This window comes from Chiloscyllium plagiosum, unplaced genomic scaffold (genome assembly GCF_037043375.1).
Source record: "Chiloscyllium plagiosum isolate Xiang-an unplaced genomic scaffold, Cpla_swu_hap1 HiC_scaffold_4, whole genome shotgun sequence".
NCBI classification, from domain to species: domain Eukaryota; kingdom Metazoa; phylum Chordata; class Chondrichthyes; order Orectolobiformes; family Hemiscylliidae; genus Chiloscyllium; species Chiloscyllium plagiosum.
Genome location: NW_028270142.1, coordinates 29,453,272 through 29,469,926, shown reverse-complemented (window position 1 = coordinate 29,469,926; position 16,655 = coordinate 29,453,272). Strand labels below are relative to the sequence as shown.

Sequence of the window (16,655 nt, the reverse complement as noted above, 5' to 3'; positions counted from 1 at the left end):
AAAGTGGGCAGAGGCCCCTGAGAAAATGAATTTGGGGAAATGGTTGTGGGGAGCAAGGCAATAGCAAAGGAATTAAACAAATATTTTGCATCAATCTTTATGGTGGAAGATACTTTGATGTTCCATCAATACTAAATAATACAGGGGAGAAACTGACTAGCATCATTGTCACAAAATAGTAATATTAGCCAAACTAATGGGGTTAAAGGCAGATAGGTCCTTTGGCCCTGATGGCTTGCATCCTAGGATCATAAAAGAGGTAACTTCAGAGATAGTGAATACATTAGTTGTATTTTTCCAAAAAGGGAGAAGTACCAGAGGATAGGGAAAACTGCTAATGTGACACACCTGTTCAAAAAAAACAAAAAGTAGAAAGTGGGTTATTATCGGCCGGTTAGCGAAACATCTATTGTTGGAAAAGTATTAAAATCAATTTTTAAGGAAGTAATAGCAGAACATTTGGAAAATCATAATCTAATCAAGTAGAGTCAGCATAGATTCAAGGGAAATTGTATCTGACTAATTTCTTAGAGAGATTTTCAAGGAAGTGTCGACCAGAGTGGAGAGAGGGGAACCAGTAGATATATTATGTAAATTTGCCACTTATTCCAGAAGGCATTTTACAAGGTACCTCACAAAAGGTTAAGTCATAAGGGCCTACAATGTTAAAGGTTCTATATTGTCATGCATAGAGAATTGGCTCATGGGCACGAAACATTGAGTGGGAGTAAGGGGTTCTTTTTCAGATTGGCAACCTGTGACCAGTGTAGAGTTCCACAGGAATCAGTGTTGGGATTGTAAATGTATACGGTATATATTAACGCCTTGAAGGAAGGAAGTTGAATGTACTCTAGCCAAATTTGCGAACAACATAAAAATGAATGACACGGCATTTTGTGAGAAGACAGAAAGATACACACAGGTTAAGTAAGTGGGCAAAATCTTGGCAAATGAAGAATAATATACAATAATGTGAAGTTGTTCATTTTGGAAGGGAGACCAAAAGAACAGAATATTATAAAATACAGAGAATGCAGAAAACTGCAATACAAAGGGATTTGGGAGGTACTTGTGCACAAAACAAAGACGACCAGCACACAAGTGCAGCAGAAAATCAGGTAGACTAATAGAATGCTGGCCCTTATTTCAAGGGGACTGGAGTATATAACAGTAGGGAAGTCTTATTGAAACTCAGACCACATCTGTGGGCAGATTTGGGTCCCCTTATTTAGAGAAAGATATCATTTCATTGGAGGCAGTTTAAAGGAGGTTCGCTACAACAATGTCTGATATGGAGGGATTGTCTTATGAGGGAAGGCTAAACGGGTTGGAATTCTGCTCACTAGAATTTAGAGGAATTAGGGATGTTATCATCCAAACACAGGATTCTTAAAGGGCTTGACAGGAAAAGTGCTAGGAGGATGCTGCCTCTCATGGGATAGTCCAGAACCAGAGGGCACAGTTTCAGAATAAAGGGGCAGCAATTAAAGACTAAAATAAGGAGGCACTTCTTCTCTTAGAGAAGATGTCTTTGCAACTCCTTGCTACAGAGAAATGCGGAGGCAGAGTCCGTGTGTATAATTAAGGCTGAGATAGATTGATTCTTGATCAGCGGGGGAAATCAAGGTTTACAAGGGAAGGGTAGGAAAGTGGACATGAGGAATATTGGATCAACCACGATCCTATTGAATGGTGAAGCAGGCTGAAGAACTCAAACAGTCTACTCCTGTTCCTATTTCTTATAGTCTTGTTTAGAAAATAAGTACAGCAGACATGGGAACACTACCGCATAGCAGCTTCCCTCTAGCCACTCAACATCCAGACTTGGAAATATAACACTGTCCTTTCAGTGTTGCTAGATCAAAGTCCTGGAACTCCCTCCCTAATAGCACTGTCTATCTATTGAATGTGGACTACAGCAATTCAAGAAGGCAATACACCATCATCCGCTCAAGGGAAACAAGGGGTAAAAGATACTGGCCTAGCTAGCTCACATCTCAAGAATGAATGCAAACAAATGATGAGTGAGGCCTCCTCAAACAACCATTTTTCTAAGCCTCCTGAAAGAACGCATCCAACATAATAAAATGGATTGTTGAAAACTGTCAGAATTATTGATAATTGAATTATTGCCATTAATGAAAACATTTAAAGACCGTACAATGCAGAATGTGTTAAATGTTCTTCTGTTTCTTGAGGGTTAATAAATAGAGATTTCCTCACTTTGGGCTGCTAGCTCCTGTGGCTGAAATGTTAGCCTGTTGATGTGCATTGTTTGGACAGTTGATAAATGTAACCATGCTAGATTAGATTCGAGAACTCACTGGTTACCAAATCAAGTTCATTAGTCAAGCTTGCAGTGTGACGAACACGTGCATGCTAGAAGTTACGTACATTAGTACACCAAAATCTATTTTGTGTAGGGAAAAGACATTTGTATACACAATGCACCAATTCAATGAACTACCAATCTCTGCTGCATTCCCACGATAATGCCCAGACCAATCAGACTGGTCTTTGAACGAAGGTTGACAGTTAAATGTTGTTGCTGCATCTCCATGTCAATCAGCACGCTCTTCTTATGCTATATAAATTGGCGTCCCTTTTATCTAATCTATTTTTTTGTCCTGGTCCTGGTAAGTATAAGATGAAAAGCTTCAAATTCTTAGGAGAAAGTGAGGACTGCAGATGCTGGGGATCAGAGCTTAAAAATGTGTTGCTGGAAAAGCGCAGGTCAGACAGCATCAAAGGAGAAGGAGAATCGACGTTTCAGGCATAAGCCCTTCTTCAGGAAACACTTATGAAGAAGGGCTTATGCCCGAAACGTCGATTCTCCTTCTCCTTTGATGCTGCCTGACCTGCTGCGCTTTTCCAGCAACACATTTTTAAGCTTCAAATTCTTGCCTTCTTTTAATAACTTTTAACTTTTGAAACATGCCCAAAATATTTTAAAATGCTGGATGGACACAGTTATGCTAGCACTAACTGATTTAACCTATGCTAATCTAAAAATCACACAACACCAGGTTACAGTCCAACAGGTTTAATTGGAAGCACACTAGCTTTCGGAGCGACGCTCCTTCATCAGGTGATTGTGGATGAAGGAGCGTCGCTCCGAAAGCTACTGTGCTTCCAATTAAACCTGTTGGACTATAACCTGGTGTTGTGTGATTTTTAACATTGTACACCCCAATCCAACACCGGCATCTCCGAATTATGCTAATCTAAACATACTTCATAACAAAGGATTGTGATGTGTGAAGACTGTTTGTCAGTTGAAGAATGAAGATGGATCTCGTTAACAGTCATTCTTTCTCTCATTCAGGAATTCTTCAGATATCATAGGAGCCAAACCAAAGTAGCACCCGAAAAACAGATTAGATATGAAAAGCTGATGTTAATTTATTGGATCCTGAAAATCTACAGGTGCTTGAAGGATTGAAAATAAGGAGCAACATTTGTATCAAAACAGATATTGCTCAGTGAAGTAACTGGACTTTGACTGGAATCGAGGCAAGTTCTTTTCTATATTCTACGTTTCTTGAGAAGTGGTTAAGTATTAAAATATCGAAGCACATCGTAGAAAAATGTTTTGTTGCTATACCAACCTGCAGATAGAAGTGTTTGCTTTGGAACAACAGTGTAACTTAGCACCATCAACAGCTGTAGCAGGCAGCCCATTTGTACTATTATCTGGGTTACTTGATCCAGAGCTTTCTAGAAAACACTGCCAGAGTGGATCCTGAGGCAGAGGCATTTTCTTACACCCTTCAATAAGTCCGTCAACAATTTCTTGATCTGTTGATTTTGTCATCAGCACTCGTTGACATGTTGTCTGACAAGCTGGGTCTTCTGCTCTGTCACAGCAATATAAACCTAAATAGTTAGAAATTCATTACTACTATTTAACTTTACTGAACTTTTTGTTCAATTAGCTATTTGTCACATTTCTGAACCAACACATACGAAATTACACTGATACAGCAAGTGCTAGCAGTTCACACCTTATTTGGAGGATCCTGGATAATTAGAACAATGCTCTCAAAGATCTTTGCAGTAATTTTGGGATTTGAAGATTGCTGTAGGGCTTTGTAGCATAGTGAATAGAGCTGAACTTCACAAATGGCTACATCTGCAACATACACACTTATTCAACAAAGGGTTTTCTTTCCTAAGTTGAGAAACCCAGATAACACAAAGATAAATCAAGGAGCATTAGTACATGATGCCAAGATTGGCAATTAAAAGATTATCAAATTGTGGACTTACAAGAAAGATATATACAATGGCACATCAAGTAATAGTTCCACTGGTCAGAAATGCAAAGCTTCAACAGCAACTCCTATTTCTATTGTATCAAAATCAAGGTAAACACCAAGTATCCGATAAATGAATGCTTTAGCTTATCAAGCCTACAGTATTCACCTTTCACAAACATCAATTTGTTTATCAAAATTGTTACAGACATTAGTCTTCCCTTGTGGGCAGTGACCCTAACTGACTGGCATCCAATTCCTCAGCAGCATTCCTTTCTGGTTGTTGAACAACAGGGTATAGGTCCATGCAAGTTCTACTTCTAAATATTTCCTTTTTCGTCCATTATTCCACTTCACTGCTTGGTCCTGAATCTGATGTGACACTAGACTAAAGGAAGCCATTCTCTTACAGATAAGAAGTTCAAACAATGAGGGAGAAGATTATTCTGAACATGTTTAAGAAACTAAAAGTTTATTCTCCATTACATTAGCTGTAGAAGATTTTGCAACCTGCTGGGGAGAAAAACCTAGCTCCCTTGAACATTGTTAAACCACTCATCACTTGTCAGGCTTCATTCCTTAGGCTGAACCATTTAGGTCAGCAAGGAAAACAATAATGGGAAAGTGTGGCTTGAGGCACTGTGTCATATGGGCAGCAGTTTTGGATAAGTTAGTCTCTTAGATTTCAAAAAAAAAACAGACTCTACGTACACCAGCAATGTATTGTTTCAGTCTAGAGGCAGCAAAGGCATGGACAAGGGTCAATTATGGGAAATAAACATTGTAGGTTAGGGGTTGCTTATTAAAATGGATAGAGGACTGGCTGGAAACAGGAAACAGCAAGTAAATAAAAATGAGTCTTTTCAGATGGATAAGATATAGAGTGGTATGCACCAGGGATTAGTTCTGGGACTTCAACCGTTCATAATTTATATAAATTAACTGGAGAGACTAAGGTTAGCAAATTTGCTGATGTCACAAAGATGAGTAGGAAATTACGTTGTGAAAAAGACACAAGGAGCTTACAAAGATTCTGATAGGTTTAGTGAGTCGGGTAAGAGCTGCAAAATGGAGAATAATGTGAGAAAATGTGAAATTGTTACATTTCTGCAAGAAAAATAAAAAAGCAAAACATTATGGACAAGGTCCCTCGTCCCTGGTAGAGAAGGCGTAGTCACATGAAATCCATGGTAAAATGGATCCAGAACTGGCTTGATTATAGAAGACAGTGAGTAGCGATGAAAGGGTGTTTTTCTGACTGGAGATCTGTGACCAATAGTATTTCTCAGGGATCAATGATAGAACCCCTGTTGTTTGTAATATATATAAATGATTTGGAGGAGAATGTAGGTTAACTTGTTTAGTAAATTTGCAGATGACAAAAAGGCTGTGGCACTGGAGGATAGTGAGGATTGCCAAAGATATTGGCAAGATATTGATAGGCTGGGGACTTGGGTAAGTTGGGGTAGAAATGGCAAATAAAATTTAAACCAGACAAATGTGAGGTGATGCATTTTAGAAAGTACACAGTAAATAGCAGAACCCTTAGAAGCATGAACATCGAGGTATCTAGACATACATGCCCGCAGTTACTCGAAAGTGACAACACAAGTGGATAATGTAGTCATGCTTGCCTTCATCAGCCTGGGCACAGAATATAAAATGAGCAAGTCATATTGCAGCTGTATAAAACTTCAATTCAGCCACATTCAGAATATTGCATACACTTCTGGTCGCCACATTACCAGAAGAATGCCAAGGCTTTGCAGGGGGTATAGGAACTGTTTACCCGGATGCAATCAGGCTTGGAGGATATTAGTTCTGAGGAGAGATTGGTCAAACTTAGTTTGTTTTCACTTGAACGTCAGAGGCTGAGGGGGTGACCTGATAAAGGTTTACAGAATTATGAGAGGCATGGATAGAATCGATAGTCAAGGGGCTTTTTCCCAGGGTAGAAATGTAAATTACAAGGTGTCGTAAGTGTAAGGTAAAAGGATCAATGTTTAAAGGAGATGGTGTGATATTAAAAAGTTAATTTTTCTGCTGACCTGCAAGAAATTGCATGCCCGGGGGATAGGGCGGTGTGTCTTTGTCTTAGGAGGAATGTGGAAGGTTTACATTCCCATCCCTTGCCATTCAGAGATGTTTTAAATTGTCATCAACACTTATTCACATTCAATAAGAATATGAAAGTTGGAATTCTGACTACTCCCTGTAATTGAAAAAATACAATACACACCGGACATGGCCATGAAGGGATGATTTGCACTACAATGTTTCTGGAGGCGAGTTGGTCACTGCATTGTGTCTTGAGTAGCGTGTGACTGTAAGGGAGTGGCTGGGGGTTGTCTTGTGGGCATTACTAACTGATGTAAAGATTTTGTATAAAGGAAGGGCTGTTTCCTTTGTTCAGAGAGCTTCCCTGGACATGCCTCATAAGCATGTGAGGAATGTTCAGGGTTTCTCCAAATCTTGTACTGTACTGTGCTTAATAAAATTTGGTTGTTGTTCACAAATATTGGTGCATTGCAGTTGCGAGTGTGGTGCTGGAAAAGCATAGGTGGTCAGGCAGCATCCCAAGAGCAGGCGAATCAACGTTTTGGGCAAAAGCCCTTCATCAGGAATGAGGCTTGTGGGTCGGGGCTGAGGGATAAAGAGGAGAGGTGTGGGTTTGGGGGGGGTGGAGGTGGGGGGAGTCATGTGTCAGCACGGCTTTGGGAACCGATCAGCCTATTTCAGTGCTGTACTGTTCTTTGTTCTTTATTAACCAAATGGTGAGAGATTGCAGAGCTCTGAGATGCAGAATGATCTGGGTGTCCTAGTGATGAATCACAAAAGGTTCATACGCAGGTCCAGCAAGTAATTAGGAAAGGTAATAGAATTTAATAATTATGAAAGAAATTGAATGCAAATGTAGAGGTGTTGTGCTTAAATTGTTCAAGTCATGGGCAAGCCCACATCTGGAATGCCTTGTATAATAATGGTCACTTTATTTAAGGAAGGATGTAAATTTGTTGAAAGCAATTAAGTGGAGATTTACCAGACTAATATCTAAAACAAAGTGGTTGTCTTATGAAGAAACGTTGAATAGGGTAAGCTTGTACCTGCTTGTGCTTAAAAGAATAAGCTGCAATTTTATTTAAACAAATATTCTGAGGCTTTGATAGGCTGGATGTAAAGAAAATATTCTCTCTTATAAGATAAACAAGAATTGGAGATCATTTTAAAAATTGAGTAACCTATTTAATAAAAAGATAAAATTGTTCTTTTTTGCTCAGAGGGTAGAGTTCTTTTGGAATTGTTTTCATGAAAAGATCATGAAAGCAGAGTGCTTGAACATTTTTAATGCTGACATAGATCAGATTATTGTCAACTAAGAAGTGAAAGGTCATTGGATTGTGGATTTGACGTTACAATAAGATCAACCATGATCATATTAAATGGCAGAACAGGCTCTAGAGATTGAATGGCCTACTGCTGAGACGCAGAGAAAAGATGCAAATGATCGTAGGCATGGATATGGCTCTGGGGATATAATAGAGCCAATGGCTGTTTAGGAAGGGCAGTGGAGGAAGCAGCAAATGCTGCTGAATGGAAAGTTCATTTTGGCAACAAAGGCATGCGTGCTCTCTACAAGACTAAAGACAATTATAAACAGTATTAGAGGGCATCTGCTCTAACAACTACTGAAATAGGTTAAAAGATTAATACTCACTATCAATGGGATTTTTCATTGGATATGAACGAGTATAGTTGTCAACACATTGAATAAGCTGTGGGCTGATGGAGGCACAATAGTTTTCTACAGCTTTAATCTGTGACTGTGTGGGAGAAGAATCTGTACGGAAAATAGCTTGGCAATATTCTCTACAGTTTGTGTGTCGTCCTGCATAGCTGCAACACAGGGATCCCTCTGTAATGCAATAAAAGAAATATTAAATCATTCAGCCAAATATCCTTAAGTTCGAAGATATTGAGCAAATAAAGAACTAGGGTTACAACAAAACGAGAATACTTCAAAGTTCAGTACTTTGAGCAATGTTACTTAGAAAACATAATTCTGACAATAGTCTGCTGTGACCATCCATTCTTCATTTAAGATGTCTGCATTACAAGACTGATTCATTATTGCTAGCTATACTGTATAAGATACAATGCAAGTGAGCTGGACAGGAACTTGCTAAAAGCAGAGTCCAGCTAAATAAAGTGGTACAGAGCCCACTTTAACTTGACTTGCAGCACAAGTTCTGTCCATAATTCTACTGATTTGCAGGGCTATCTTTTACCTTTTAAGACTTTTCTCTCTGGTGATTTACACAAGCACAGTCCATGGCAAAATCTCAATTTTTGTATTTCTATATCTGGCTAAACATTATGCAATGCCCTGTTTGCTTTGTAATTACATAGTCTGCTTTCCATGTATTGAGTTTTGCAATCTTCAGTTGTTACTTGGGCTGGATTAACTTTGAAAGCATTTTACAGATTGCAGATTTAAGGTTAATAATTAAACTAAATCACCATATTCCACCTCAATACATTTAAGGAAACATTAAAATAACTCAGCTTTACATTCATCAGCATCATTTCCATGTTTTAGGATAAAAATGATCTTACTCTCATTTCTGTTCACACAGCTGTAAAAAGCAGTCTGAAATACAAAAAAGTAATGCATAAGTTAGCTACAACAGTCACAGAAATATGTTCTCTGAAAAAGTGCTTCATACATAAACCAGTCTCTCAAAGTTATTCTACCTCCTCTTTTAAAATAGAGGTTAGCCATGGCATCAACAATAGTATATTTCTAACCAGCTACTGGAAGTATACAAAAAAAAGGATGTTTTCACTTCATCGCTTCTTTCCCATCACCATTTCCCCATCCCCAACAAGGGCTAATCTCAGTAGTACCTTGGTACTTCAGCCAAGAACTCATCCACACACACTGAATAATTAGACAAATTAAGTTTCGTAGATTGACAAAAGAATATGCAACATGCATTTTATATATCAAATATACAATCATGAGCCAGTCTTTTAAGAATTACATAAAGCCCATCTCTGTAACAAAATAAGTAGACTATTAAATCATATTTCACACATATATCAAATATTTCATTTTAAATTAAAATATTCAAAATAAATGTCAATGTAAAGAGTGCAAAATTGGATATAATTATAAAGCAAACAATATGCTTAGCTATGCAAGAACCAAAGAAAAAGCTGTGTGAGCAGAACATGGGAATGGCATCAACAGATATCCAGATTGTAAGAACAAAGAGAAGCAGAATTTATAGTCAGGACAGTAACTTTTTGATAAAAAGATAGGGCTGCACAAGAAGAAAAAGTAGTGATAAAAGACCTCAGAGACAGAGGGAAGATCTTGAAGCAGTCACAGCCAATACCTATAAAAAAATAATCAATTTAAATCAGTTTAAAATGCATATTTGGCTTGAATATTGACAGTTTAAAAGTGAAAATTTCAACAGCATCAACACAAGGGAATCATTTAACCACAGTCAATAAATTGTACAAAATATACAACTTACTTTCCAAGCTAGACTATAAAAACAAATTTACTATTTATCTTTTAAACAATAGAAAAGGAATTAAAGAATTAAAATCACTGACTGAGAAGTCAAAGTTTAAATGTTATTCAAGAATAATGCCACAAATCAAACTGACCCAGATATTTCATCTGGATTGGAAATCCTATTTCAACAATGATCATATTTGAAAAATGCCCATTACCTTTTGATGACTTCTGTGCTGGAGATTTCCAGACAGGAGCTTCCTATTAAGGAACCGTCCAAGATACCTTGAATCCAGCAGCAGAGATCATCTCAGAGAATATCCCTTGATTGCTAAGTCATCAGCAATCACTATTTAAAAATAGATTTTCCGAAGGAAAACAGGAAGTAGGCATTCTAACAATCTGCTATTTAAGAGCATAGCTACAAGGGAAACTCAACCCTCAAGTACTTTGAACATCTATAGTCACTTTTTTTACTTTGAAGTCATGACGATCTTATTACAAGTGCATTGAATTTGATTTGAAAAAGTTGCTTTTACCATTAGTTGTAGTTCTCTTAATTCATACCATTGTTACCCCAATCTGACACACCAATCAACCTGAAGCACTCATCCATTTAACTAGCATCTCAGTCATTCTGCACCTGAGCCCCTCAGCTGCCTATCACCTAATCTTCTCCTACTCTTCTACATCGGGGAGACAGGATGCCAACTTTTGGATCTTTTCAGAGAATATCTCTGGGACACCCACACCAATCAACCCCACCGTCCCGTGGCTGAACATTTCAACTCCACCAAGGACATGCAAGTCCTGGGCCGCCTCCATCGCCAAACGCTTACCTGGAGGAAAAACGCTTCATCTTCCGCCTCGAGACCCAGCAACCACACAGAATCAATGTGGATTTCACCAAATTCCCCATTTCCCCTTACCCTAGCTTATCCCAGTCCCAAGCCTCCAACTCGGCACTGTCCCCTTGACCGGTCCTACCCGTCCATCTTCCTTCCTTCCCAACCATCCACTCCACCCTCCCCTCTGACCTATCACTTCCACCCCCACCTCTGTCTACCTATCACATTCCGAGCTACCTTCCCCCCAGGCCCACCCCCTCCCATTTATCTCTCAACCACCCTGGCACACAAGCCTCACTCCTGATGAAAGGCTTATGCCCAAAATGTTGATTCTCCTGCTCCTTGGATGCTGCCTGACCTGCTGTGCTTTTCCAGCACTAACTCTCAACAATTGTTATTCCATGGATACCAAAAATAACTCAAGACAGTCACCCCATTAAGACATTTCCTGCTGGAATCATTCAATTTTTCAGTTACAATACTAAAACTTAAATCGAGGTGGTGATTTATGAAGAGGGGCTCTGATATCAATTTTCAAAACCTCTCTGGCCTCGCAAGGAGTGCAAGAAGACTGGAGGACAGCTAATGATATACTAATATTCAAGAAGGATGATTAGCATAAAATCAAGAAACTATAGGCCAGTGAATCCATCAATGGTAGGGAAAAGATTATGAGGACTAAAATTAATCTCCACTTGGGCAGGTATATATTAACCAAGGACAGTCAGCATGGCTTTTTCTGGGGGAGATCATGTCTATTAAATTTTAAATTTGAGCGGAAGTAACTAAATGCATAAATGAGGGTGGTGCAGATGATGGATCACAAAACCATATAAATGATTTAGCACAGAAGGGGGGCTGGGGGACCATTTGGCTTATCTCATCCACGCTGATCCAAAGACACCCAGATGCCCTTGCTAATCACACCTTCCGGTCAACAGTCCATAGTCCTCAGCTTACAACATTTAAGATACAGATCCAAGTACTTTTATTTTAATGAGTTCAGAGTCTCTGCCTCCACCAACAAATCAGGAAATGCACTAACCTCTGTAAAAAAATCTTTCCTCATGTCTCCTTCTGCTATTTAGTTTGAATCTATGACCCCTGGTTGTTGAACTCTCTGCCTACGGAAACAGGTTCCTCCTGCCTACTCTGTCTCTTGCCCTCACAATTTTGTATATCACAATCATGTCACCCCTCAGCCTTCTTTTTTGATTAGATTAGATTAGATTAGATTAGATTACAGTGTGGAAACAGGCCCTTCGGCCCAACAAGTCCACACCGCCCCGCCGAAGCGCAACCCACCCATACCCCTACATTTACCCCTTACCTAACACTACAGGCAATTTAGCATGGCCAATTCACCTGACCTGCACATCTTTGGACTGTGGGAGGAAACCGGAGCACTCGGAGAAAACCCACGCAGACACGGGGAGAACGTGCAAACTCCACACAGTCAGTCGCCTGTTCTAAGAAAACAACCCCAAACTCTCCAATCTTTCCTCGTAGCTACAATTCTCCAGCCCTGGTAATATCCTAGTAAGCCTTCTCTCTCAAAAGCAATTATGTCCTTCCTATAATCTAGTGATCAGAATTGCACAAAATACTCCAGTTATAGCCTCACTAGTGGCTTATACAGTTTCATCATTACAACCCAATTTTGTACTCTATACCTCTGCCAATTAGACATCCATTCCACATGTCTATTTTACAACTTCATCTACCTTTACAGTTGCATTTAGGGCAGACCAGTCCGCCAAGATTTCTCACTTCATCTACACTTCACCGTGTATTCCCGTTTATGATTCCCACTGTTTGACCTCACTAAACACACTACCTCACATTTAGCAGGGTTGAATTCCATCTGCCATTTTCCTGCCCCACTTCATCAACCCATCAATATAATTTTGGAGCTTACAGCTATCCACTACACGGCCACCTTTTGTGTCGTCTGCAAATGTTCCAATTGCGCACTCCACATTCAAGGCCAAATCATAAAGCAAACAGCAGGGCTCCCAATAGCAAACCCTGAAGAACACCACTTGAAGCAACATTCCATTTGCAAGGGCAGCCATCAATTATTACCCTTTATTTTCTGTTACTAAATCAACTTTGGATCCAATTCAACACATTACCCTGTATCCCATGGGCTTTTATTTTTTAGATGGGTGTGCCATGACCTTGTCAAATGCCTTACTAAAATCCACACAGACAACATCCACTGTACTATCCTCACCAATCCTTCTTGTCACTTCCGAAAATATTTTAATCAAATTTGTAAGGCACAACCTTCCCTTAAAGCCATGCTGACTATCCCTGACTAGTCCATGATAAGTGACAAATTTATTCAATCTCTCTGAATTGATTCCAACAATTTGCACCTAGTCAGACTAACTGACCTATAATTGTTTGGCATTTCCTTTACACCCTTTTTAAACAATAGAACTACATTTGCATTCCTCCAGTCCTCTAGAACTTCACCTATGACTAATGAAGATCAGAAAATAATCCTCAGACAATCTGCTATTTCTTCCCTGAACTCCTTCACCTCCTAAAGAACAATCCATCCAGCCCTGGTGACTCATCCACGTGCAAGGATACCAACTCCTCCAATTGAGGAAAAAGTTATTTGAGTCCAGGGAAGTTATTTGAGTGGAACTGAGAAATAAGAAAAGGATTATTATCTAATTGGGATTGTACTATAGACACCCCCCAACAGTCATGGGGAAATTGAGAAACACATTTATAAGGAGATCTCAGTTAAAAGTAAGAATAATGGGGTGGTAATGGTAGAGGATTTAAATTTTCCAAACATAGATTGGGATTGCCATAGTGTTAAGAGTTAAGATGGGGAGGAATTTAAGTGTGTACAAGAAAATGATTCAGTTGGTGGAAGTACCTGCTAGAGAAGGTGCAAAACTTGACCTACTCTTGGGAAATAGAGCAGGACAAATGACTGAAGCGTTAGTGGGGGGACACTTTTGGGGCCAGTGACCATAATTCTATTAGTTTTAAAATAATTATGGAAAAGATTTACAAGTTAAAGTCCCAATTTGAAGGAAGGCCAATTTTGACGGTATTAGGCAAGAACTTTCAGAAGTTGATTGGGTGCGGATGTTCACAAGTAAAGGGATGGTTGGAAAATGGAAAGCCTTCAAAAGTGAGAATAACGAGAATCCAGAGATAGTATATTCCTGCTAGGGTGAAAGGTAAGGCAGGTAGGTGTAGGGAATGCAGATGACTACAGAAATTGAGGTTTTGGTTCAGAAAAAGGAGGAAGCATTTGTCAGGTATAGACAGGAGAGATTGAATGGATCCTGAGAAGATTATAAAGGCAATAGGAGTATACTTACAAGGGAAATCAGGACAGCAAAAAGGCAACATGAGATAGTTTTGGCAAATAGGGTTAAGAAGAAGCCACACACACTATAAATACATTAAGGACAAAAGAGTAACTAGGCAAAGAACAGGACCTCTCAAAGATCAGCAAGGCAGCCTGTGTGGGGAACAGCAGAGGGGAGATATTAAACGACAATTGTGCATCAATGTTTACTGTGGAGAAAGACATGGAAGATATAGAATGTGGGGAAATAGTTGCTAACATTTTGAAAAATGTCCATATGACATAGGTGGTGGTGCTGGATATCTTGAAATGCATAAAGGTGGATAAATCCCCAGACCTAGAACTCAGAGGGAAGCAAGGCAAGTGATTGCTGGGGCCCTTGTTGAGTAATTTGGATTATCGATAGTCACCGTGAGGTGCCAGAAGACTGGAAGTTGGCAAACATGGTCCCACTATTTAAGAAAGATGAAAAGGAAAATCCAGATAACTATAGACCGGTGAGCCTGACATTGGTGGTAGACAAGTTGTTGGATGGAATCCTGACAGACAGGATTTGTATGTATTTAGATAGGCAAGGACTGATTAGGGATAGTCAACATGGCTTTGCATGGGAAACCATGTCTCATGAACTTGATTGAGTATTTTGAAGAAGTAACGAAGAGGATTGATGAGGGCAAAGCAGTAGTAGTGATCAATATGGACTTCAGTAAGGCATTCAACAAGGCACCTCATGGGAGAATGGTTAGCAAGGTTAGATCTCATGGAATACAGGGAGAACTAGCCATTTGGATACAGAACTGGCTCAAAGGTAGAAGACAGTGGGTGGTGGTGACGGATTGCTTTTCAGACTGGAGGCCAGTGACCAGTGGTGTGCCACAAGGATCGGTGCTGGGTCTGCTGCTTTTCATCATTTAAATGTCTGGATGTGAACATAAGAGGTACAGTTAATCAGTTTGCAAATGACACCAAAATTCGAGGTGTTGTGGACAGCAATCAAGGTTACCTCAGAGCACAATGGGATCTTGATCAGATGGGCCAAAGAGTAGCAAATGGAGTTTAATTTAGATAAATGCAAGGTGCTGCATTTTGGAAAGGCAAATCAGGGCAGGACTTATACACTTAATGTTTAGGTCCTGGGGAGTTTTGCTGAACAAAGGGACCTTGGAGTGCAGGTTTATAGCTCCTTGAAAGTGGAGTCTCAGGCAGATAAGTTAGTGAAGGCGGTATTTAGTATGCTTTCCTTTATTGGTTAGAGTATTGAATATAGAACTTGGGAGGTCATGTTGTGGTGCACAAGACATTGGTTAGTCCAGTTTTGGAATATTGTGTGAAATTCTGGTCTCCCTCCGAGAGGAAAGATGTTGTGAAACTTGAAAGGGTTCAGAAAACATTTATAAAAATGTTGCCAGGGTTGGAGAATTTGAGCTATAGGGAGAAGCTGAATCGGCTGGGGCTATTTTCTCTGGAACATCGGAGACTGAGGTGTGATCTTATAGATTTATAAAATCATAATGGGCATGAATAGGGTAAATAGACAAGGTCCTTTCTCTGGGGTGGGGGAAATTCAGAATTAGATGTCATAGGTTTAGGGTGAGAGGGAAAAGATTTAAAAGGGGCACGTTTTTCACGGAAAGGGTAGTGCGTGCATGGAATGAGCCGGCAGAGGAAGTGGTGGATGCTAATACAATTACAACATTTAGAAGGCATCTGGATGGGTATATGAATAGGAAGTGTTTGAGGGAGATGGGCTAAGTGCTGGCAAATAGGACTACATTAATTTAGGATATTTGGTTGACATGGACGAGTTGGACTGAAGGGTCTGTTTCCATGCTGTACATCCTTTGCCTTCCTCTCTGATTACTGTGTCCAATACTTCACACTGCTACCCATTCCTTTGTGAATATGGAGACAAAAATATTCAATTAAAAATTTTCCAATATCCTCCATATCCACTTACAAGTTCCCTTTTTCATCTCTGATACATCCCCCTTTTTTCTTAACTATCTTTTTGCTCTTTATATGCTGGTAGAACATCTAGAGATTGTTAGTATTTTTTCATGATCTCTCCTTAATTTCTTCATTTTATTTTTTAACTTGATCCCTGTATTTTCTATACTCCTCTAGGTTATCTACACATTTGAAGTTTTTGTAGTCTTCATGGATTCAGTAGGCTATTGCTTGGCAGACTGGGTAGGCATCCATTAGCATAAAAGATCCTGGATAATTTGTTACACTGGGTCTAAAATTGGCTCAGTGGCAGGAAGCAGAGGGTGATAGTTGAAGGATGTTTTCCATGACTGGAAGCCTAGTGTACCAAAGCTGTTGAGTCTCTTATTATTTGCAGTGTATACTAATGATCTAGACACAAAAGTAGGAGGGATGACCAATAAATTTGAAGATAATACAAAAAATGGTACCATAGTAAATAACAAGGAGGAAAACCTTAGACTTCCAGACAATATAGATGGATTGGTGAAATGAGCTGAACAGCAGCAAATGGAATTTAATCCTAATAAGTCAAAGGTGATGCATTTTTGAAAGACTAATATGGCAAGGGAGCAGATGTTGATTGGTGAGACCCTAGGATTTATAGAGGATTGGAGTGGCCTTCGTCTGCATGTCAATAGATCCTTGAAGGCAGCAGGATAGGTAAATTTGGTGGTTAAGAAGGCATATAGGAT

General features: G+C 39.4%; 1 protein-coding gene across 3 annotated transcripts in view; it reads right to left on the bottom strand.

The window, feature by feature from the left end:
- Positions 1–16,655, bottom strand: part of reck (reversion-inducing-cysteine-rich protein with kazal motifs) — a 187,003-nt gene that overhangs the window by 98,577 nt on the left and 71,771 nt on the right. For all 3 annotated transcript variants that reach the window (XM_043688962.2, XM_043688961.2, XM_087986055.1), the window contains 3 exons: positions 8,871–8,904; positions 7,972–8,169; positions 3,609–3,876 (listed from right to left, as the gene is read on the bottom strand). In XM_043688962.2, the coding sequence (XP_043544897.1) occupies positions 3,609–3,876; positions 7,972–8,169; positions 8,871–8,904 (500 nt within the window). The remainder of the gene's footprint in view (positions 1–3,608; positions 3,877–7,971; positions 8,170–8,870; positions 8,905–16,655) is intronic.